Here is a 25,627-nt window from a genome sequence, read left to right as displayed (position 1 = left end):
TTTTCTGACCATCAGAAAGTTCTTCCTGAAGTTTAGTTGGAATCTACTTTCTTCTCCTTTGAATCTGTTGCATTAGATCAGGGGTCGGCAACCTAAGGCCCATGGGCCACAAGCGGCCCACAGGGGTCGTTTAACTGGCCCACGAGCCACTCCCGAACGGAGCTGCCCACTCAGCGAGTCCCTGCGTGCTGTGCTAAACCAGCGAAGAAGAAGAAGAAGAAGAAGAAGAAGAAGAAGAAGAAGAAGAAGAAGAAGAAGAAGAAGAAGAGTTTGGATTTGATATCCCGCTTTATCACTACCCAAAGGAGTCTCAAAGCGGCTAACCAGATTACGAGTCTACCGCTCTTAACCACCACACCACACTGGCGCAGCACGGGGACTCGCTTCTGCGGCGCTAGAAATTGCCTCTGCGCAGATGCAGACACCGGAAATCGCGTCTGCACAGATGCCAGAAATCGTGGGCACGCGCACTCACACGCACACACAATCCAGTCCACAGAGGGATCTCCACTGGAGTGAACTAGCCCAGGCAAGGTAAACTTTTCTGTCCCACGCTTTAGATCCTGACCTCCACGCCAGCAGAAAACAAGCTCCGAATCACACCAGGTGGGTGCAGATGCCGAGAGACCCCAGAGGGCAGCTCTGGCCACTTCCTCCCTGGGAATGGGTGTTAAGTTGTGGGTGAACATATCAGATGACACTTGTTTATTCACAGGCCAGAACAGAACTGAACTGAAGGGTTCAGCCAGCCTGCTTATATAGAGCTCCACTACAACGCAACAGTAACAACTTTCTGTAACTATCCAATCACTGAAAGTCACTTTCAATTCCTTATTTGCATATGTGGACCTGAGTGAAAACTATCTACAGTATCCCCCTGCTGGCCCAGGGTGAGAACTTCAGCACATAACAGTGGGAAACTTCTGCCTGTCCAGTGCGTTTCCTCTGCGCAAAAACTCTGCATGTTTTGTCTGCGCAAGCCTCTGTGGAAAACGTCTGCAAGCAGTAACAGAGCAGCAGCGGTTGCCTCCGTGTGAGAAGAAGGAAAGGAAAGTCCAGACACTGTTCTTCTCTCTTTAACAGTGTTTATTTACAAGCCAAACAAATAAGTCCATCTGAACTTGGACACATGCTGTGCCATGCACTCGCTCTCTCTCGCTCTCAGCGAAAAGTGAAACTAACTTCACACAGACACTGCCTCTGTGGATCCTGCCGCCCAAGGCACTCATCTCACCTGGCCTCATGGGTGGGCTGGCTGTGATCCATGCTGTAGGGCTCAGAAGGTGAGCACCACAGAGCAGCCTGTTTGGATGGCCCTCCCAGGAAGAAGGCGACCCAGGAGGTGGGGAGTCAAACGAAGAGGCCTGGCTCCTTCCCTCAAAAGCAGAGTCTTGTGATCCCTCTCTCTGCTGCAAGAGCAGAGGAAACAAGAAGTGTGAGCTGGGGCTTCAGAGCCTCTCCACCTTCCCTGCCCCAGGGAATGTCAGAGGACAGAAGCCTGCAGGATTATGCGTAGCCACAGCCAGCTGTTTCCTGCCTGAGCAGCCAAGGTCTGTCTGTGGCAGGAGCAGAATGAGTAAATATGACTGGATCTCCCAGGGTCTTTCCCCTCTGCTTAAAAGCAGCTCAGGAACAGGGCACGGGGTTCAGTTTGGCACAGGGCTGTGGCACCAGGGAGAGACAGTGAAAACCTCCCCTTGTAATGGGAAAACAGGCTTTGTAAAAATGTGGATATTTATGTACTGCTTGATTGTAAACAAACAAAAACAAAAGCCAAAACCTCAAAGCTCTTTTGAAAAAGAGATAAACAATAAGAAATAGACACTCATTTAAGACTTTCAAAAAATTTAAATAACAACGGACTAAAAATAATTAAAACTCACACCAGCTTTCTAAGTGCCTGCATGGGCTTACCTGGGGAAAGATGCCTTTAGCTGAAAAGAGTGCAGTGAAGGGGCCTGACTGATGTCACCAGGCAGGGAGTTCCAGAGTGGATTCTTACAAATGTGGAATGGGTCATATGTGGCACCTGTAACAGGGCCAGTTCCACAGGCTGAAGTGGCCAGGTGGGAGCACGTGGGGTTAGGCAATCTTGCAGGTAAACTGGTCCCAACTTACTGACACTCTCTTGCGATTTGGGGGCTCACTGTCCCCCAACTGTGAACCTCACATAATAGAGAGACTGATAAAGTGGGTCAAACCAGGTGGGCAAGCTTCGCCTGGCGCACAGTCCCTTTTGCCAGGAGGATGGGCTTGCATGGTCAACCTCGGCCAGAGGTTCCTTCCAGGAAGGGTGCATCTCCTCCCTGCAGGAAATGACCTCATCCAGTTGCTTAAGCAGGAACCAATTGATGCCTGCTGATGTTATGTATTTAGGCGAGGCTACCTGAGAAGAGGGGTGCAGGTGGCGCTGTGGGTTAAACCACAGAGCCTAGGACTTGCCGATCAGAAGGTCGGCAGTTTGAATCCCCGCAACAGGGTGAGCTCCTGTTGCTCGGTCCCTGCTCCTGCCAACCTAGCAGTTCGAAAGCATGTCAAAGTGCAAGTAGATAAATAGGTACTATTCCAGCGGGAAGGTAAACGGCATTTCCGTGCGCTGCTCTGGTTCGCCAGAAGCGGCTTAGTCATGCTGGCCACATGACCCGGAAGCTGTACGCCGGCTCCCTCGACCAATAAAGCGAGATGAGCGCCGCAACCCCAGAGTTGGCCACGACTGGACCTAATGGTCAGGGGTCCCTTTACCTTTACCTAAGAAGAGCCTGCTGGATCAGGCCAGAGGCCCATCTAGCCCAGCCCCCTCTTCTCACAGGGGATGATCAGGTGCCCCAATGGGAAACCAGCAAGCAGGATTCAAGCACATTGCCAGTAGCCATCAACAGGCCTCTCTTCCTCCATGAATGTGTCTAATCCTCTTTCAAAACCATCTAGGATGCTGGCCATACCTGCCTCCTGTGAGACTGATTTTATTGTGCATATTTGTTCTTAAAACGGTTAACTTTTGTCCATTTTTTAAAAATAATTTCATGGTCTGCTGTTTTTCAACTTGGACTTCTAGTTACATCATGTGCCCCCAGAGCTGGAACTCTCCACACTGGGGGTGTTCATCATCACAACACATCGCACACTGAGGCACAGGGGCTCTTCTCATCGAAAGCAGCAAAGCCACTTGCCTGTCAACCCACTGTCTTCTTCCCAGTTGCATCTCCTCAAATGCCTGGTCTATCATTACAGTGGCTGCATTCAGGGCAAAGCAAATTAAAATCACATGGTCAGCTCAAGGCCGAACCTGCTCACCCTCCCTTGAATCACATGTAATAACAGCTTGGTCTGTGGCTACATTTTAAGTAGAGGCTACCATCAGACACACCCTGAGCTGTTTCATCCGGAACATCAGAAGAGGCTACAGAAGAACATCGAGTCCAGAGTCCTCTTCTCGCAGTTGCCTGGGGGAAACCTGCAAGCAGGATCAAAGCCACTCGGAAGCTCAGAAGCTGCTGCTGCTCGCCCTCGCCTCCTCCATGAATTTGTCTAATCCTCTTTTAAAGCCAACTGGGGAGTTAATGGCACATTGACAAGCAGAGAACCAAGACGCTTCTAACCCACATGTCCAAACAGCCACCTCCTCCTCTTCCCAGTTGATCCCTCAAGTTCAAAACCTTCATGGGAGAGCTGAGCAGGCCAAGCCTGACAGCAGGAAGTCCAGGGTTCAGCCCCATCCCCATCCCGGCAGCGTCTCCAGACAGCACAGGGAATGTTCCCTGCCTGAAACCCTGGAGAGCTACTTGCAGTCAACATAGATTGATTCATGAACTGGCCAGTATAAGATCAAACTATCCCTGCTTATATGGAAACCACACATTCAGTGGGAATTTCAAGCGGGCCGACTGCCAAGAAAGTGTGCATAGGATTCAAATGTAAGTCTGCCCGAGTCACAACCCAGAGTGCTCCTGTTTAGAGCCGGCCATGCCCTTTCCAATGTTACTCCATTTCGACTCTGGGCAAAACTTAGTTGCATCGCCCCCATCGTTTTTATTTTTAGCACACCACTTTGATGTTTCATTATAATCAAGTAGTATTAGAACGTTAGTTATCTCATTTGAACTTGAAGTACCAAACAGGTTAGATATTGACTTTCTATTATTCATTACTAATTTTATGGCTGCATTTACAGCCCACACCCTTCTTTCATCTGCTCATCAGCAAGCTTGCTGCACCCAGGGCCTCCAGGACCAGGTGCTGGGGGCTCTTGCTAACAAGTGTGCAAAAGGCCCCCGCAATTATCTTCAGCAAAATGTTAGAGGACATGCAATTCTTCTCCACAATTGTTATGCATCTCAAGAAACCAAAGACGTTGCACAAATGCCCTTTTAGCAGATAATGCACCAGTTTCTTTCCAATCAGGCAGCCAGCCAAGGGTTACTGACCAGGGAAGCTTTCACAGAGCTGGAAGCCTTGCGGTCAATTTGGTATTTAGAGTCATCTTGGGCAGGGGAAAGCATTTTTCCTGACTTGGGAGTGAGTGTATGGAAATTGGACTGCTGTGGGACATGGAACCATTTCAAGTGTGAGTTCTCATTTGTAAAAAATGAAACAGCTTTGGAAGCTGCCTTATACGGACTCAGACCTTTGGCCCAGCCAGCTCCATAGGGCCTTCAACCTGGGGTCTCTCAGGTGTGGTTGGACTACAACTCTCACCTTCCCTGACCATTGGTTAAGCTGGCCAAGGATGATGGGAATTGTAGTCCAACCACTTCTGAGGACCCAAGGTTGACCGACACAGGTCCAATAATGCCGCTCCCCAAAAAGGCAAAAATGAAGACCCCCAAGAAGGTGGTATTGATTTAGGGCAGTTGGTGCTTATGGAGGAACCTTCTGATATTACTTATTACCCCTCCTTCACCCTAAGGTCCCAGGGCAGGTTACAGAATTTAAAATAACATTAAATACAAATGAAAACAACTTACAGCCATTAAAAAATATGGTGATCGGACATTGTGTCAATTCAGCTGTTTAGTTTTTCTCAGAGCTGAGAGGCCTCTGCGCCCACTCGCAGCACCGTAAATAAATATTTATGCCCAAAACCACGTCTAGAAAGTATATTATTCATCTTTCTAGGGTTCACCACATTATTCCTATTTAGATGAAATATGCTGTGGTCTGAGATGTGTCACCACCTCAGGGGAGAACAGCTGAACAGCTCTTGCAGAGGCCTTGGCTGTGTGAAAAACAGCTCCTGCTTTTACATTAATTGCTAAGTTTTGGATCGGTACTTAGTTTGGAAAGGGAGGGGAAAGCCATCCCTGAACAATATTTTGGCTTTAAAAATGTATGCAGAATCTCTCTTGCCAAGAAAGGAAGGGGTGCAGCTCAAAAGGCCGCAGGTTTTATTTATTTACTGAATTTTTATACCGTGGTACCTCGGGTTAAGAACTTAATTCGTTCTGGAGGTCCATTCTTAACCTGAAACTGTTCTTAACCTGAAGCACCACTTTAGCTCATGGGGCCTCCTGCTGCCGCCACGCCGCCGGGGCACGATTTCTGTTCTCATCCTGAAGCAAAGTTCTTAACCTGAAGCACTACTTCTGGGTTAGCGGAGTCTGTAACCTGAAGCGTATGTAACCTGAAGTGTATGTAACCCAAGGTACCACTGTACCACCCTATACCTAGGGGGGGTCTCAGGGCAGTTCAACCCCCGGTATCTCCAAGTAGGGTTGGGCGAGACTCCTGGTCTGAAATCTTGGGAGACCCTTGCTGCCAGTCCATGTAGACACTGCTGAGCTAAGAAGACCGCTGGTCTGGCCGTGATTAAGGCAACTTCCTATGCTCCTGGAATATTCCAGACTGGCTTCAAGGACAGAGATGTCCAAAAGGCAAGGAGGTGATCAAATGGGATTTCCTGCCCTCGCCCTCCAGTCTTCCATGGAGACAACCTTAGGCCTCCTCTGCCTACTAGGTGCTTATGACCCCCATGGCGGAGGAGCGAGGCTGAGCAGCTGAATCTCATTCAGCCCATATGACTGGCAGAATCTGTGACCAGGGGGAAGAATTGATGGAAGAGGATTGGAAAAGGTTTAAGAACTACCTACAAAAATATTGTAAAATGTTTGAGTGTTAAAATGATGTGGGAGGTGAAGGCAACACGGCATTTGGGATATGGCTAAAAGAGTTCTGAAAAGAGGAATTTTAACAAGGAGGGGGTATGACTAGAATAATATTATGTCAAAGTATATAAGGTTTAAGATATGGGAAATTAGAGACATAATAACTGGAAATATATAATTTTAAACAAGTTTGGAAAAAGGGTTAGAATTTGCTGAATTGGACGGAATAAAGAGGAATACAAAAAAGGGGGATGTGAGGAGGTCAGGAAAGAGGGATATGGATTTTTGAAATTTAAAAAGTGGAATTTTTCTTCTTTCTTTTTTCTTTTCTTTTTTTTGTTGTTAAGTGTATATTTTTTGTTCGTTGTTGATGTTTTCGTTTTGTTATATGTGACATATGTTTTGTAAAACTTTAATAAATATTTTATTTTTTTAAAAAACAAAGTGGGAAAAAAATCTCATTCAGCCCATGATGGGGAACCTGCAGCCACCCAGATGTTGCCACTCAGGGAAACAGAAACTGCAGCCCAGCAACATCTGGAAGGTCATCTCTGACTAGTTCCACAGAATCCGCACCAGCAGGTCCAACACCATCTTACAGGGTAAGAGTTTATTACCAGAAACTAGGCACCAGAAAATGGAACCTTTTAAGATTCAACCTTTTTGGAGCCAAGACTTTGAACACTGCTTCTAATCCTACCCAAGATTGGCCTCCCTATGACCTATATACGCAGGATGGGGGGAGGGAACAAACCTTTAAAATCAAACGCAAATCCCATGTTTTCCAAAAGGTGTTTCTACACAAGTTTTCAGGTGCCCAAGCAACACTCACTTCAGTTGTCTACAAGTCTTGGAATGTGGCTTTGTTTCAGTATGAGCTGAACGAGGGCCAGCTCCCAAATTCTAGTCTGCAGGAATGTGGAGCCGAGATAAGAGGAAATGAGCAATACCAGAAAAAAGCAAAGCCTAGGAAAGAGGTAAATCAGCAGAAGGAAAAAATAATGACAGTAGAAAATGCTCCCTCTTATCCGAAAGTCAAACTGCTTTAAGCCAGTTGTAAGACGCGGGTGGCGCTGTGGTCTAAACCACAAAGCCTAGGGCTTGCCGATCAGAAGGCCAGCGGTTTGAATCCCCGCAACTGAGTGAGCTCCCGTTGTTCGCTCCCTGCTCCTGCCAACCTAGTAGTTCAAAAGCACATCAACGTGCAAGTAGATAAATAGATACCGCTCCTGCGGGAAGGTAAACGGCGTTTCCGTGCGCTGCTCTGGTTCGCCAGAAGCGGCTTAGTCATGCTGGCCACATGACCTGGAAGCTGTATGCCGGCTCCCTTGGCCTGTAAAGTGAGATGAGCGCCGCAACCCCAGAGTCGTCTGCGACTGGACCTAACGGTCAGGGATCCCTTTACCTTTAAGAACATAAGAGCCTACTGGATCAGGCCAACGGCCCAACTAGTCGAGCACCCTGTTATCACAGTGGCTGAACAGTTGCCTGGGGGAAACCTGCAAGCGGGATCCAAACACAAGAGCCCTCTCTGCCCTCCTGAGGTTTCCTTGTTGGAAATACACTAAAAAGGATATACCAAGAGCTCAGGCCACAAGTTTCAATATAAGGAATAATTCCTACTCGAGAGTTGAAAAGAAAAACGTGTATATTCTGCTAAGAATAACAGTTTGAAGCTAATAGTAAATTTAAACACAACGTGTAAGTACGATAGTTTTAAGGTAAAACGTTTAAGTACAGAAATAGTGTAGTTTCAAATATGCAGTGATATAGTATAAAGGTACATAAAATACCAGTACACAACAATTATTTTGTACAAGTCTCAATGGCAGTCAAAAGGAGTCCATATTATATAGAATCAGAATAAAGAATCAAATAGGGCTGAAAAGGAGTATCCGGAGTGTGAATCAGATGTACGACTCAGTAGTGGTGACCAGGACAGGGCCCTGTTTCGGAGTAAACGCCTTCTTCAGCTGGTAATATCAAATAATATGTCAAAATAAAACAGGTTCTTCAATACCATAGATCATAAATATAATAAAGTATATACATCTGATTCACACTCCGGATACTCCTTTTCGGCCCTATTTGATTCTTTATTCTTTATTCTGATTCTATATAATATGGACTCCTTTTGACCCATCACACAACATTCATTCCCTACTAATAAATCGACAACACTTAAAATATAAATCAGGGACATTAAATGAAATCCAGGGACGGATTTTGTCCAGGGACAGATTTGTGAATCCGGGGACTTGCCCCGGGAAACGGAGACATCTGGTAACCATACCCCAAATTCTCTGTTCATTGGTCACCTTGGGTCAAACCTATCACTGTCCGCCAAAGGTCTCCATTCATTGGTAAGAACATGAGAAGATCCTTCTGGATCAGGCCAATGGCCCATCTGGTGCAGCATCCTCGCTTCACAGGGGCCAACCAGATGCCCAAAAGGGAAACCTGCAAGCAGGACCCGCGCACAGGACCCCTCTCCCCTCCTGGGGTATCCAGCAACTGGTTTTCAGAAGCATGCAGACAGAGCAGAGCCATTATGACTAGCAGCCATTGATCCCCTTGCCCTCCATCCTTCCGCCCAATCCACGTAGGTGGCCATCATCGCCTCCAGTGGAATCAAGTTCCCCACATGCAGCTTACCCTGGATAAAGCCTATCAGGGTCCGCTGAGGTTCTGCTTTCAATGGTCACCTTGGGTCAAACCTATCAGCGCGCCCTGCACCCCCTCTGAACTTTCCCCTGGCCTTTGCACAAAGCCAGCGATAGCCCAGAAGGGTTTGCATGAGGGGTAAGAATGAACACTTTGTGCTGTGCAGAGGGAGTCATAGGATCCATTTGCTGGGAAACAAAATGCATTCAGAGGGGGAGGGAGGGGGAGGAAGGAAGGGCACAGACTGTGAGCAGAAAGAACTGTGTGGACCAAGAGGAAGCAAAGTATTAAGTAGTGGGTTGACAAAGGAATAGCAATCTCTTGCAAAGCCAAAGTCAGGCTTGTTGTTACATTGGTTGCGATAATTGGTTCTTCCGGACATTTTTGCTTATTGGGATTTTAAATAAACAATTAGGAAGGACCGACCCATTTCGTCCACACAGAAGCCTCTTAAGACCCATTTGTGCTACTGTAGCTTTTAGTCAAGGATACAGAATGCATATCATCCTACACAGGGTATTCTGCTGATACTTTTCTCCCAGTTATGGCCCTTCCATCGTTGCCAGTCAGGCAGGATGCAAAGCAAAGTCTTTTGGCCACTGAAATATGTCTGCATTAAAAGCAAAGACATGAATGCAAAGCACTGCTATTTCCATCTGGACACAGATTTTGTGCTTCATGCTTTGGACACCTCAGAACATCAGAAGGGCCAGCAGGATCAGGCCAAAGGGGTCCAGCATCCTGCTCTCACAGAGGCCAACCTGCAAGCCGGACCAGTACAATTGGCACTGAAAAAATCAAACAGGCGCCAGGGTCTTGCCACTCTTTAAGAGGGCTTTGAAACTCATATGAATTCCGACAGAGTTAAGCCCCTCTGTCTCTTCCACAGGTGCCTCCATCCACCACGGAGAGGGTGACACCACCCACAGCAAAAAGCTGTTTGGCCAGGTAGGCATGCAGAGGCATTCTGAAGCAACTGCCAAAGGAGATGCAGCTGCAAAGTAAGACAGGGAGGTGACACAATAACCATTTTCAAATATCTGAAGGGCTGGAAGATGAAGCCAGCTTATTGTCGGCTGCTCCAGAACTCGGGTGGCGCTGTGGTCTAAACCACTGAGCCTAGGGCTTGCCGATCAGAAGGTCGGCGGTTCGAATCCCCGCAACGGGGTGAGCTCCTGTTATTTGGTCCCAGCTCCTGCCAACCTAACAGTTTGAAAGCACATCAAGTAAATAAATAGGTACCACTCCGGCGGGAAGATAAACGGCATTTCCGTGCACTGCTCTGGTTCGCCAGAAGCGGCTTAGTCCTGCTGGCCACATGACCCGGAAGCTGTACGCCGGCTCCTTCGGCCAATAAAGCGAGATGAGCACTGCAACCCCAGAGTCGGCCATGACTGGACCTAATGATCAGGTCGGGGGTCCCTTTACCTTTACCAGAAGGGAGGACCCAAACCAAAGGACAAGAAAGGAGACTGCAGCTGAATGTTTAAGGGTCCCTTCCAACTCTACAGTTCTGTGATTCATTGCAGGTATTCAAACAGAAGTTGGATGGTCATTTGCCAGGTATTCTGCAGCTGTGATTTCTGACTTGCAGGGGGCTGGACTAGGTGATTCCTGGGGGGTCGCTCCCAATTTGGCAACTTATGATGCTGTGATAAAGCATTGTCTTTTTAAAAATACTCCCTTTGCAAAAAAAAAGCTCCAAAAAACAAAAGGATCTCTCACAAAAGCCTCCCTGGCCTGCCGATCTGAATCTGGGGTGGGAAGTCAGATAGCATCATGTCCGGAGCAGGAGCTAACCCTGCGGGGGGGGGGGCAAACGTCCCAAGGCCAGAGGGCCAGAAACAGACTGAAGACAAAGACTGGCACGGCTTCTGTGGAAACAAGGGACACGAAGGATGTAGATTGGTTCTTTTGTTTCTCACAGCCGCATGTTCTTAGCCCATGGAGAGCTGTGTCCAAACAGCTAATTATTCACAGGGCTCAAGTCACCGCCCTCCATTAGCCAAGATCTCCATTGCTCTTCCAACAGGCAAAAACAGACAGTAAACAGAAATTAAGGGTGGAAGACTCTAAATGCAGACCTACTGGGGTATTAAAAGGTAAATGGGGTTGTGGTGCTCATCTCGCTTTACTGGCTGAGGGAGCCGGCGTTTGTCCGCAGACAGTTTTTCCGGGTCATATGGCCAGCGTGGCTAAGCCGCTTCTGGCAAAACCAGAGCAGCACACGGAAATGCCGTTTACCTTCCCACCGGAGTGGTACCTATTTATCTACTTGCACTTTGACGTGCTTTCGAACTACTAGGTTGGCAGGAGCAGGGACTGAACAATGGGAGTTCACCCCATTGCAGGGATTCGAACTGTCGACCTTCCGATCAGCAAGCCCAAGAGGCTCAGTGGTTTAGACCACAGCGGAGTATTACTGGGCAAACTGACAACCAGCATCCGAGAGAGTCAAACGGACAAAAAAACCCCACTCCTTTTCAACCCACCTGACATGGCTTTATAACATAGGCAACATCAAGAAAACAGAGCTAGAGGCCTCTGAGGACATGTGGCAACTTGTGGAGTGATACCTTTGTTTAAAAACTGAAATGGCTTACAATTACATGTAATTAAGCTGTTATTTAGTACTTCTGTATGGGTGGTACTGTTGAACCTTAATTGTTGCTTTTGCATATTTCAGAGAAAACAATTTAGAAATACTTTTAGGAATAAGCCTAGGGTCTTGTAGGCAGGCTGAGGGTTCCTGGGAATGGGCTGCTGTTTCCTCAGCTGGGGACAGCAATTAGGCCACCCTGGTGTGAACCAGCAATCTCTTGGGTCTGTGGCCTGCAGGCCACATCCATGACATGGGATTTTGTGTCTAGCAAGGCTGGAATTGAGGTGGCTGGACCTCAGAGCCCTAGGGAGCAAAAGTGGAAAGAAATGGAAGAGAACTTGGGCAAATTCTCCCAGTTCAGATGTACTGGCTTCTAGCCTACTGTTTGGAGCTGCTTGCTTGCCTTTCCCCCCTGAATGGACAAGACTGTGGCTGCTAGTCCCATCAGAGCTACAAGTGAGTCTCCCTGCTGCTCTGACAACTGTGCACCCATCCCCACCAAAATGGCCCCAATTTCATGGTCTGTGAAGGGGGCTGCAAAACACCTTTGGTATCTATAACTATACATTTAAACAAGGAGTGTGCAACCAAAAAAATGTCACAATGAGAGGATGCTATGAGCTGAACATGGAATATTCATCTTGCTGGCTCAGGGGCTGATGGGAGTTTGAGTCCTTTCACCATGGCTGTAGAGCAGGCATGGCCAAACGTGGCCCTCCAGATGTTTTAGGACTACAACTCCCATCATCCCTAGCTAACAGGACCAGTGGTCAGGGATGCTGGGGATTGTAGTCCCGAAACATCTGGAGGGCCAAGTTTGGCCATGCCTGCATAAAGCGATACTAGTGAGGTGCCATGTTTGCAGTTTAGTTAAGGAGCACACAGCTAAGACATCTTCTGAAACACAGGGCTTCAGCTTTAATGGGTAGAAAAGGGACTTTCAGCCTAACCAGTAACACCTGATGAAATTCCACCTCCCATACGATTGCCAGAGGTGAGGAAGGCCTCTCTGGCTACCCTATTTCAGAAGCTGCCTCAAGGATTAGTGTACAAAGGGCACTTCTAGATGGTTACTAATTCCGATGTGGGTTTTAATCACATCCTGACAAAGCCAGGTTGCACAACTAAAGTTGATTGAGTGCTCTGGAGCAGCAAACCTTTTGCCACTGCCCCTGCCCTACCCTACCCCAAATACTTTTTGTGATAAGGTGAGTTGCAAGAGGATCCACTGGAAAGCATGGGGTAATGTGTGCTCAGTGGCAATAAATCATTGGCCAAGGCTAACCTCCCCCCCACCCACACACACACAAACAAACCAGGGTGAGTGATCAGTAAGCAAGGTTTCCCTAAGGGAGGAGTTACAGGGCAGAACTCAGGGGCTCTAGGGTCATCTAGACCAACCCCGTCTAATGCAGGGTGCCAAGAGCTGCGCATGTCTCAATAGATTATATTATGGCAGGGCCACAGCTCAGTACGAGAGCCTCTGGCCTCCTGTAGAAAGTTCAATCCCTGGTGTCTCCGCGTCAGGCCGGGAGAGACACCCCACTTCCCGCTGCCTGAAACCCTGGAGCCTTAAAACAGTTATAGCCCCCATTACAACAGGGCTTTTAAAACTGTGGCATAATAATAAAAGATCCAAGTCATTACAAAAGTAAGCAGCACAGGACGAAAGAGGAAGTTCAGTCCGTCTGCTGGGAGGCCAAAATAGATAGATCTGCGCACACATTTACAGCAGATGAGTCAGCGACTGTCTGTGGGCACATTTATTTTGACCCTCAAAGCCATGATGGAAACAACAAGGCTGTAAGCAGATCAGCTCGCAGCTTTCCTGAACTTTGGGCTACTGGCCCAATCCACAGCTAACCAAACATGCTAGCTACCTCCTCACCCTACGGAGGAGAGAGCAGGGAGAAAGAGGGTTGGACTTCCAGAGGCTACTAGTGTGTTTGGCACCTCCGATGTCAGAGGCAGTCTACCCCCTGAACACTGGTTGCTGGGAATCACAAGTGGGAAGAGCTGCTATTGCACTCAAGTCCTGCTTTTGAGAACAAGATGCTGGGTTGGAGAGACCTTTGGTCTGGTCCAGCAGGGCTCATTTATGAGCTCCATTGCCTAGAGTAGCATGCCTAGGAAGCAGGAACATGGAACCTCACTCAGGAGCATCCTGCAAATCTGGAGTGAGTCTCTCCACCATTTCCCCATCCCAAATCGCCCTCCCCCAGCTGCTATTTGCCCCTGAATTTGCCATTTATTGCAAACAGCAGCTTAGGATTTGAGGTGGGGCTGGTTACTTTTTATGGGAAAACATTGCAGTGTCTCAATGCAAACTGATTGGCAATCTTCACAGAACTCTAGCCCAATGGTTGCCATTAATTTGATTTGAATTAATTTTATAATGAAATGATTTTAGACTGTTGTATTATTTTATTGTTGTTAGCCGCCCTGAGCCCGGCTTTGGCTGGGGAGGGCGGGATATAAATAAAATATTATTATTATTATTATTATTATTATTATTATTATTATTATTATTGCATGCTACCGACTTTGTGGGCCTGCTTTCCCTTCACAACAAAAGTGGTGTGCTACTGAAAAATGGAGGATGAGGAGATGACGACCGCACTAAACATGGTTTTCCAGCTTTGTGTGTATTAAACTCTCCTGGAAAATGCTCTTATCTTGGAACAAATCCTGATTTGGCAAAGTTATTAAAACCTGAGAGGTGAAGGATCAGAATTTGGAATCAAGCAGATAGGGTATAAACAAACAAACAGGATGAAAGAGTATCCCTTGCAATGAGCCGGTCTCTTAGATGCTGCTTTGGAATTGTATGCATAGGCTTACTTCAGAGAAGTAACTGGGGCATTAAAATGAAAATCTCAAATGGGTGGCAGATTGCTCAAGATGGAGCAACTAAGAACGGATCAAGGCCATGTGCTGCATTATGTAAATGTATATAAGATGCTCAGCACTAAGGTCTAGGCTACAAACACACACCAATGGAGGAAGCCATGGCTAATTTTTAACCGGCTCACTAAATGCAGAAGTTCAGATTATAGTGCGATCTCCCAAGAATAGAATTGCTAAATGTGTGGCAGTTTCAGAAATTACAGAGGAAGTGATGCTGAAACAGACACTGTTAATCGTCAGGCTGTAGCCATGTGCTTAAAATTTCCTTACTGTCCAATATTTCCGGAAGAAGTTTTGTTATTGCTGCACCGTCTTAATGTTTGGGGCAACTCTTTGTCAGAATTCAGGGAGGAGGCATACCAGCCAGGTAAAAACCCTTGAGAAGGGGGCCGATCAGGGCTGGTGTGGTGTGTGCCAGAAGAGGAGAGAACCCCAAGCTGTTTTAGGGGGGCTCCATTTTGGGCCCCTAGGGACGCGGGTGGGTTAAACCACAGGGCCTAGGGCTTGCCAATCAGAAGGTTGGTGGTTCGAATCCCCGCAACAGGGTGAGCTCCCATTGTTTGATCCCCGCTCCTGCCCAACTAGCAGTTCAAAAGCACGTCAAAGTGCAAGTAGATAAATAGGTACCGCTCTGGCGGGAAGGTAAATGGTGTTTCCGTGCACTGCTCTGGTTAGCCAGAAGCGGCTTAGTCATGCTGGCCACATGACCCGGAAAAACTGTCTGCGGACAAACGCCGGCTCCCTCAGTCAGTAAAGCGAGATGAGCACCGCAACCCCAGAGTCGGTCACGATTGGACCTAATGGTCAGGGGTCCCTTTACCTTTACCTATTGATCAACTACGATTCTATCAATCTTAATGTGGAACATGCCTTATGCAGAGTCAGAGACTTGAGTCCATCTAGCTCAGTTTTCCCCACACAGACTGGCAACAGCTCTCCAAAGTTTCAAGCGAGGAGAGGCCTATGTGAGGATGCCATGGAAGACTGACCCTGTTCTAGCACTGCGCTACAGCCCTTCCCCAGTCATCCACAACAACATTGGCTGAAGTGTGGCATTTTTCCAGAACGGAGAGGAGAGGTCAGCAATGAGGCAACACCCTGCAAGGCAGCAATGAGGTCAATCTGTCTCCCAGAAGGGAGGGAGGGCTGCGGTCATCCTGGGAGGGCATCCTGCCACACAGGCACACTCCCCATAGCAGCAGAAGGATATGAAATAATCGGTTGAATTGAGGGTCAGAGTTGTGCAGGACTCCAAAGCCAGCAAGGCTCAGGGAAGGGGCCCTAGTTCAGCACCTGCTTTGGACAGAGAAGGTCCTGGGTTCAGCCGCCAACATCCTGCCAGTCAGTGTACACAAGTGGTTCCCAAGCTTCTGGCCATTCCCACCTTGGCTCCACATGCTCGTCCCCACTGGGGAAACTGGTTTTCCCAACCCACCAAGGAAGATAATAACACAAGAAAATTCAAAACTGTAAGAATCAATGGCACATTGACTCAAAATCCAATTAAAGTGATTTAGTTTAGTTAATTCAACAAAATGGATGAGCTTGATCCATCAATACCTTCTCTGCAAAGTTTAATAGTCATTTACACCTCCAGCAACCCCGGCAGGCAACCCCACTGCCCCCCAAGAGATACTACCACCCCCTTTGGAGCCCCTGGAGTAGACAATACTCAGCTAGGTGACCCATTAGCCTTACTCAGGAGAAGGCACCTTCCCTGCTTCTTTGCTTCAGAAATGTCGCCAGGCACTTTCAAGCCTGCCTTCACAACTTTTTTTTTTAATCGTTTTTGGAGATGCACAGGATTCTGCACCCATTGCTTCTTTATAATGTGCAGATTGTGGAGTCTATGATCTTGGCAATTAAACAAGCGCAAGGGGAGCACCCATACACGAAATCAGTCACATCTCCTACCTGGTGACACTGTGGAAATCTGAAGGGCAGTGTTGGGCATTAAGTGATAAAGGGCCTGGAGGACCACCTCTCCCAATATGGACCGACCCAGACCCTGCAATCACCCTCTGGGGCCCTTTTTCATGTCCAGAGGGTGGCAACATGAGAACGGGCCTTTTCTGTGGTGGCCCTCCATTTGTGGAATGCTCTCCCTAGGGAGCCTCAGCTGGTGCCTTCATTACATATCTTTAGGCACCAGGCAAAAACATTCCTCTTCTCCCAGGCCTTTTAAATGTGTCTGTGGGAAGGAGCTTATTGGTTTGTTTGTTTTGTTTAATTATGTATTTTGTGCTCTCATTTTGTATGTTTATGTTGTGAACCACCCCGTGATCTTCAGTTGAATGGCAGTATACAAATGTTAACAACAACAACAACACCTCTCAGGTTGAATCTTATTACATCTTAATCCTGACACGCAGGTCCTTCAGAGGCTTCCTAACCCCAGTCATGAGTCAGGCTCAGCTTCTCAGGGTTATGCAATTCCTGGCTTATCAGATACTACTTTAACAGCTCTGGCTTTCAAGGCCTGCAGCACAAAGCATTACAAAACCCATTGTCTTAAGCTTTTCTGGTTTTGCTGTTCAGTATCCTGGCAGATTACAAACCTCATTGACTGCCAAATCCTTTCATCATTCTGGATCAGTGATGCAAGGGATCGCCACCTCACTGTGCAGGTTTTAATAAGGGGGGACGACCACTCACTGATCACTGAAAGCCTCGCTGCAATAGTTCATGCACTGGTTACTTCAAAACTGGATTACTGTGGAAGTGCTGTGTTCGCCCTCTGCGCCACACATCCCAGGCGCAGTGAAAGCCTGCTCTGCCACTGCTCCAGCCAATTGTGAATAAGCCACAGCATGTTTGGAGGGATCTACCTCCAGTGCCCCATTGCCGCCTCCTTGGTAATCCCACTGCCCCCCAGGGGGCAACACTGCCTACTCTGGGACCCAATGCGCCACATCCTTGGTCTCAAATAAAAAATGAAAAAGGACCCCTGACAGTTAAGTCCAGTCGCAGACGACTCTGGGGTTGCGGCACTCATCTTGCTCTACAGGCCGAGGGAGCCGGCGTTTCTCCGCAGACAGTTTTTCCGGGTCATGTGGCCAGCATGACTAAGCCGCTTCTGGCGAAACCAGAGCAACGCACAGAAACACCATTTACCTTCCCGCTGAAGTGGTACCTATTTATCTACTTGGACTTTTTGGTGTGCTTTCAAACTGCTAGGTTGGCAGGAGCAGGGACCGAGCAACGGGAGCTCACCCCGTCGCGGGGATTCGAACCGGCAGATCTTCTGATCAGCAAGTTCAAGAAGCTCAGTGGTTTAGACCACAGCGCCACCTGCGTCCCTTTGGTCTCAAATAGGTTTCTCCAATTTCAAAAAGCTTCCTGCTCTTCCCAGAGAGAGAGAGCGAATTGTAGAGTCAGAAGGGACCATCTAGTCCAACCCCCTACAAAGTCTTGGCAGGAGAGCTTTCTGCACACAGAAGCAGCTCTGTTTCAAGAGAAATAGAGAGGAAAAGGTGCTTTTCCAGGTCAGCTCTCTGGTCTTTCACTTCTCTTTTCTCAGAAGCAAGAGCCATGAAGCCAAACGCTTCTCTGGGCCTCTCTGTAAAATGCAAATGCTAACATGCAAATGCCAACCAAACTGGTATCACTGTAAAATGCAAATGCCAACCAAACTGGTATCATGGCTGATGGAAGCATCCTTTGAGGTTGGGCCGCAACATATACAGCAACAGGTGGGGGGGCTACATGTGGGTCAGTGGGGGCTCTGCTCCTGCGGCACCATCTGGTGGGCCCCAAACACAGCAGGGCCAGCTCCCCACATTTTTTAAAAAAAATGATATTTATTAAGATTTTTCCATTATCAACAATCAAAGAAAACACAAAAATACAAAAAAGAAAACAAAACAAAAAAAGAAAAAAAATTAAAAACATATAAAATTCAAAGTCTTCACTTTCAATAACATATTTTCCTGACTTCCCCTCACCTCCCCCTCTTGTATTCCAGTTCAAATTGTTGGCTCAACAAGTTCTTGTCCCCAATTTCTGACCTTTTTACATTTCAGTCATTTTAGAAGGATCAATTTTAACTTTAAAACTTTTACCTTATAAATTTATAACTTATAACTCATAAACATCAATAATTGCACATCTGTTCTCATACTTAAAGCCTTTTTTCTAAAGTCGACCTAAGTTCCCTTCCACGATTACCCCCATTCTCATACAGATAACAAAACAAGATAAAAACAAAACAAATTATAATTATGCCCCCTTTGGATTCCCAAACTCCACCCCCCCCTTTCCCGGTTCCAATCCCAATAATCGTCCATCAGTCAATTTACTCTCTCAGCCTGGGGATCTCACGTCCGAGGCTCTCAATTCTCTCTCAGTTCCTCTCTGCCGGCTTTTTAGATAGTCCTTAGTATTAAACACCAAATCTCGGAGAAGCTCTAGTCCAATAAAGTCCATATTTCTTCCAACCAGACCTCCATACTCAAAAGTGGAGCCTAAGTCTTGTTTCTTACTCTTTTTGTATCCAGCTCCCCACGTTTTGAAAACAAGTCAAGGAATATGCCTGCGCAGCTAAAGAACTCCTTGGCCCACCTCTTTCCAGAAAGAGCTGCTGCTCAGTGGCAGAACAGCTGCTTGGCATGCAGAAGGCACACCTCCCAGTATCTGCCTGAAACCTGGGGAGTCACGAGGAGGAGAGGGCTAGTTATGGCTGCTGCCCACAACAGCTGGAGGCAGCCGGTGTCTCCAGCACCGATCGCGCAGGGAAGCTTGTGCCCATATGCATGTGCACACGCTATTTCCGGCGCACTTCCAGGTCGGAGGAGCACCGGAAATAGCTTGTGCGCATGTGCACGGGCCTCCTCCGACCTGGATGTGCACCGGAAATAATGCTTGCGCATGAACAAATAAAGCTTGTGCATGCGCAAATAATGCTTGCGCATACGCACAAGCTATTTCCGGTGCTCCTCTGACCCGGAGGTGGACAGCTGCACAGCGCAGCGCCGGTAGGAGCGGGCGGCGGCAGTGGGCGGCACCGCGGGCCGGATAAATGAATCCCTCGGGCCTTATCCGGCCCACGGCCCTGAGTTTAGGGACCCCTGCAACCCATTTTCTATGCTATGGATCTGCACATTATAGGTCCCTGACCACGTCTTCTGTCACCCCCTTATAACGAGGTGGGACACTTCTTTTAAAAAATGAAACAACTCTCATTGATATAGCTCAGAAAGATCCAAAACTCTGTTAATGTCCTTTGGATATACCAGCCAAAGGGCCAGAGAGTCACCTACTTATCTCCTCCGATATAGGGCAGGGATCATCATTCCTCCACAGAGCCACCCCCACAATCCAGAGGTTATGTGACATGTATCATTTAGCGTGGCAGGGCCTACACTTTGGAACTCCTCGCCTACTGGCATCAAGGAGGTGCCTTCCCTGTATAAATTGTGTAACATAAATAGAACGCTGTATGTCTGCTGCAGAGTGGTGCTGAAGAAGAGTCTACGTGCAAAGACTGCAGGGAAGCCAACATTCTCCCTCACTTCTCATTCCTAAGCAACCCAACAGTGGAAAAAAACAGTCCCGCTTCTCCATCTTCGAAGATGACTCCGAAACTACAACTAATCCAGATTGCAGCAGCTACAACTGGTAACCTGGAGCGGCCGCCAGGATGATATAGCACCGGTCCTAAAGGATCCACGTCAGCTCCCAGTATGTTTCCGAACACAATTCAAAGTGTTGGTACTGACCTTCAGTATACCTGAAGGAGCGTCTCCACCCCCATCGTTCAGCCCAGACACTGAGGTCCTTCTCCTCCGAGGGGCTTCTGCCAGTTCCCTCACTGCGAGAAGCGAAGTTGCAAGGGAACCAGGCAGAGGGCCTTCTCGGTAGTGGCACCCTCCCTTCAGACGTCAAGGAGATGAACAATTATATGACTTTCCATAGACATCTGAAGGCAGCCCTGTTTGGGGAAGTTTTCAATGTCTGATGTTTCGCTGTGTTCTGCTAGATTCTGTTGGAAGCCACCCAGAGTGGCTGGGGCACAAGTAATAAATTTATTCTTATTCTTAATGTATTAGAGGGGGGGAGACAGAGGAGCTAAAACCTTGGAGACACCCAGGTTCAAATCCCCACTGATCCATGAAGTCCACTGGGTCTGATCCTGGGCTGCTCTCTGCCTGCCAGCCCACCCTGCCTGTCACAGAATTGTTGCTGAGGACGGGGTCTGCCAACGTGAGCTCAGAAAGAGGCAGTATAGAAATGCAATACATCAGGCATGTCCAACAGGTAGGTCGTGGTCTACCGGTAGATCACTGGACACCTACAGTAGACCACTGGAGGCCTGTGGTGGATCACAGTAGATCTCTTCCCCACCACCACCAGGAAAAGCTTTGGCTCCCCTAAAAAAAGCTCAATAACTTTGCCTGTCAATAAATAACCATGGGTAGATGCCAGCCAGTATTTTTAAATAGTGAGTAGATCACAGTCTCTTGTGAGTTGGACGTGCCTGCAATACACTAATGAACAACATCTCGATGGCACCACATTGGTTACCCCCAAGGAGTCTCTGGAAGTGTTTGAATCATTTTACAAGCAATAGGCAGAAGGCAAGAATGGCCAGCTGAATCTCTGCTCAGGGTGGCCATGGCTCAGTCCCCGTCCTCCTACCTCACAGGGTTGTCGACTAACGGGAGAGGAGGGAATTTACATGCCATGCACCCAGAGCTCCTTGGCAGGAGGAGGGCATAAATATGCCAGAAAGAAAAGTCCTTCCCTGATCTTTATTTAGGCTAGTATTGTCTCCCCAGAGCAGGTAAGGCAGCCAAGGCTGAACCGCACAGGACCACTAAGTGTGTTCTTGGCACAGCAAAGACTTGGGCTGAACACTTTGTGTCCTGCAGTGCAGACTCTCTGTTAAAGCAGAGGCTGAATTCTCGGCTGGCCCAGGGCTGTCCAGGGGATCTCACACCCGGGAGAGAGATTTGAACCCAGCTCTCTTGCTCTTAGGCAGAGATTCAGACTACTAGGCTAAACTGTGCCGTTTGCTCAGATCCAAATTGCACTGTGTTCAGTGGGGATTACTCCCGGGGAAGTGTGGGCACATGGGTCCCATATCAATTAGAACTACATATTGGTGAAAGTAACTTATGCATACTATTTCAGATAATTGCTTTGCAAAGATGTATTAGGCAAAACAACACACTGTACAAAGAAATGCGCATTTTAGGAGAAACACAGTCTAAAATGCTGACCAATTTTCAAGAGTTCATTTTCTTGAAAAATATATTAAAAGAACACTAATGTGGAGCACTGAAATTAAGATTGCAAAATCAAGACACCAAAATGGACGGATTCAGTCATCCCTACCAGGGAGTAAACCCACTGAAAGCAGTGCAGTTACTTCTGAGTAACTACACATACTTCCTTCCCTAATGTACCCATACAATCATATGCACGCCTGCTCAGAGGCAAGTCCTACTGAATTCAATGAGGCTTACTCCCAGGTAAGCACACAGGGAATTACAGCCTTTGGGGTGGGGAACCTGACTACGCTCCCAAAGCTCAGAAACTTAACTGCAAGAACGGCAGTGTGCTTGGAGCCCTTTACACAAGAGTAGGCACCACTGAACGCTGCAGAGGTCATGTCAAAGCAGGCACCCTTAAGAACTAAAATTGAACCTTCCTTTTCTCTGTGCAGTAATTCTATTGAAGGAAATGCAGTGAAACACGCTAAGCAATTTTTATTGATTGACTGGTTGCACTTCTATCTCACCTTTCCGACCACGAAGCTCAAGGCAACGCGCCTCATCTAATCCCCACAAAGCCACAACCACCCTGCGAGGTAGGCGAGGCTGAACGGCCTCCAAGGTCACTGAGGGATCTGAACCCGGGCCTCTCCCCGGTCCGCGCCCAGCGCTCTCCCCACTATACCCCACTGCCGCGCGCCCCTTCCCGAAATCCCCTCTCTCCCGCGAAGGAGGAGCGGGACCAGCGGGATCCTCTCCGGTGCTCCGCTTACCCAGCGCCGGCGAGACGATCCTGGGCCCGGCCGGCCGCGACGCGACGGCGGAGGGAAGAAGCAGCAGCAGCAGCAGCAGCAGGCGTCTGGCCCACCGGGCGAGGCGGGGGGCAACGCGGCGGCGCTGCTCGGCTCCCATCTGAGCCCCCGTGAAAAGCGCCAGCAGCCTCCGCGCCCAGCATCGCGACCGGCAGAAGTACCTGCGCGGGGAGGGGCGGGGCTAGCCGAGGGGCGGGGCTGGGGAAGGAGAGGCTGGCACGCGCCGCCCGGGATCCACTCGCTCCCTTCGCCTGCGGAACTCGCGGCTGCGGGGTTTGCATCCCACAACAGCCCTGCGAGGGGGGCGAGGCGGAAATAATAATAATAATAATCATCATCATCATCATCATCATCATCATCCGCCCATCTGGGCGGCTTCCAAAAAAATATTAAAATACTGTAATAAATCAAACATTAAAAGCTCTCAAAATAACATTAAAAGCTCTCAAAATAAGCCGTCTCCTCCCAGAGGAAAATATCTGTCTGTGTTCTTGTTAAATGTTGGTCATTGAGCACCGCACCCTCTTTATCTTCAGTGAGCAAAGCAAACAATCATTCATGCAGCCTTAAAAACAACAAAACTCATGTTGTTATTATTATTATTTATGATTTATATCCCACCCATCTGGCTGGGTTTCCCCAGCCACTCTGGGCGGCTTCCAACCGAATATTAAAAACAATACAGCATCAAACATTAAAAGCTTCCCTAAACAGGGCTGCCTTCAGATGTCTTCTAAAAGTTGGGTAGTTATTTTTGTCTTTGACATCTGATGGGAGGGCGTTCCACAGGGCGGGTGCCACTACCGAGAAGGCCCTCTGCCTGGTTCCCTGTAACTTGACTTCTCGCAGTGAGGGAACCGCCAAAAGGCCCTTGGCGCTGGACCTCAGTGTCCGGGTAGAACGATGGGGGTGGAAACGCTCCTTCAGATAGGTGCCCGCCGCAGCCCACAGTGGATTTGGGCTCAGATGCAGTGTGGCCTAGGGGCTAGAGGGTCGGGCGAGCCCGGACTTCATTAAATTGTCACCATTGGACTCCAAAGAGTTTTCTTGTGAAAAGCATCGTTGGCGCCTCTTGTGGGTCACACCGGCGCTGGCTAATCTTACAAAAACCGCCCTGAGACCTCCCGGTATAGGGCAGTATAGAAATTAAGTAAGTAAATAAGTATGAAAGTATGTGCCGGTGTGGTGTGGTGGTTAGTGTCAGACCAGGGTTCGAATCCCCGCTTGTTCACGAAGCACACTGGATGACCAGTCACTACTGGAAGCCAGTCACTACTACTTTCAGCCTAGCCTACCTCACAGGGTTGTTGTGTAGATTTAATGAGAAGGAGAACCACATACTCCACCTTGAGCTCCTTGGAAGAAAGGCACGGTAGAAATGCAATAAATAAGGAACATGAGACTTTGCGGGTGATTCTAGTCTAGGAGAAATCATTTTATGGCCAGCAGGTGGCGGTCATGGGGCCTCTATGTCCTTGCAACTCTATTAAAAGCCAAGAACTATCATCAAAGGTGCGAAATCCTTTGAGTGGAGGGGAGAGACTCCATCAGGCAAGGCCTCTTTCCACCTGCCTTGCTCTACCCTCTGCTTCTCAATGTGTATTGTATTGTTTTATGTACTGTGGCTTGCCGTTGTTTTATTGATTATAGTTTAGAAATTATTTATTGTAACTATTGAGTGGATTTCTGTTTAACTTTTATATGTTATTATTATTTAATTATTATTATTTAATTATTAGTTAATACTATTCTAATGATGGTTGAATGTTACTTTTTTGATGTAGGTTGCCTATTTTAAAGTTTTGTTATCACATTTTTGTATTGCATTAGATTGTTATAAGATGTACATTTTTTGTTTCTACAGCTTGTAAACCGCCTTGAGTATTGTAAGATAGAAAGACGGTATACAAATTAAAAAAATGATGATGAAATGATGAATCCACCTTTGGACAGAAATCCACCGGACAGCTGTGGAGACACTGTACCTTTAAGACGCTTTTGAAACACATTTCCCCCTCAAAGAATTCTGGCCAGTGCAGTTTGTTCAGGGTTGCTGGGACTTGCAGCCCTGTTGGGGCAGGAGGCGTGGGGGAAACTGCAGTGCACAGAATTCTTTGAGGGACTGAATGTGCTTTCCAGGTTTCGTGTGTAGGCAGCTGTGGTGCAACAGGCACTTCACTGTTTGTTCCTGTTGGGTGTGATAGGAATTTTATGGTCTTAGATATATGATAATGTTCATAACTACACGTACATAGATCAGCACAGGAAGACCAACCTGGAACCATTTTGATTCCTAAACTGACCAAATGTTTTCTCTGCAAGGTCAAACTGGAAAAGTCTCCCCATTGTCTCTTTCCTCACAAATCCTGTCTTAAGGACACATTTCAGATATGAATAGGGTGTGAGCCTGTGACCTGGCCCAGGAACTAAGTATTTTACCACTACAAAAGAATGGCCAGGCTCCCAAGGCAATCCAATCAAGTAACTTGCCAGACAGGAGATAAACTGCTACAGGAGAAAAACAACATGCAAATGTTCTGTTTTAGACAGCTTGTTTTTGTGAAGGTGTGATGTATCTGAGGGGTGGTCTTAGGTTACACCCCTTCTGTGATGTATGCATGATGTTTCTGGGGGGTGGTCTTGATCTACAGGATGGGAATTTCAAAAGTCTTTATAAGCCCTTGTGCAGCATTTTTGTGGGTCCTCCTCTTTTCCTGCATGTAAGGGGAGCACCCTGTTGCAACAGATCAATAAAGATCAGGCTTACTAGCTGCTTTGCTTCTCAATATTCTCTGGTTGGCCTCTGTTATTTTCTCCTACCAATAGGGAACCTATGTAAGGACTCTATATGGGCTCTTGGATACCCCATAAGGGAAAAGGGCATATTTTTATTTACAACATGGGTGCTTTAAAAAGTCCCTTATTTTTTTGGCATGAGCTTTCCCAATACGTGGAGGCCGGCTTTTAAGTGACCTCAGTACTCAAATGTGGACATGTAATTGTGCAGTTTGCGCTGCTACCTTTATTGTAAACCACTCTGAGATTCTGAATAAGAAGCAGCTTGTATTTTTAAATGAATGAATGAATAATTGCTGCAGTAGGGGCAAGCGTCTTGGAGACTACAGCTGGGGGGAGGATTGTCCCTCACACACCCCTAGCGGCAATTTCCTGGACCAGTGGTTCCTCAAGTGGGCAGTGGGATTTCCTGGGGGAGGGCACTAAGAGGCAAAGCAGGGGGAAGCTGGGGGTGTAAATGAATCTGAAAACCTGGTATCACTGGATGAAGTTAATCAATTTTGTTGGAATTAATTAAATACAGTGGTACCT

The 25,627-nt window shown here is 47.7% G+C and overlaps 1 protein-coding gene across 1 annotated transcript in view; it reads right to left on the bottom strand.

Annotated features, from left to right (window-relative positions):
- The window catches only part of SEMA7A (semaphorin 7A (John Milton Hagen blood group)), a 49,109-nt gene extending 26,654 nt beyond the window's left edge, over positions 1-22,455 (bottom strand). The window contains exon 1 of the mRNA XM_053403606.1: positions 22,262-22,455. Within this exon, the coding sequence (XP_053259581.1) occupies positions 22,262-22,400 (139 nt within the window). The 5' untranslated portion in view covers positions 22,401-22,455. The remainder of the gene's footprint in view (positions 1-22,261) is intronic.
- Positions 22,456-25,627: the final 3,172 nt, after the last annotated feature.

This window comes from Podarcis raffonei, chromosome 9, assembly GCF_027172205.1.
Source record: "Podarcis raffonei isolate rPodRaf1 chromosome 9, rPodRaf1.pri, whole genome shotgun sequence".
NCBI lineage: Eukaryota > Metazoa > Chordata > Lepidosauria > Squamata > Lacertidae > Podarcis > Podarcis raffonei.
Note: the sequence above shows the minus strand (reverse complement) of the source record. Positions and strands in the feature narration are given on the sequence as shown.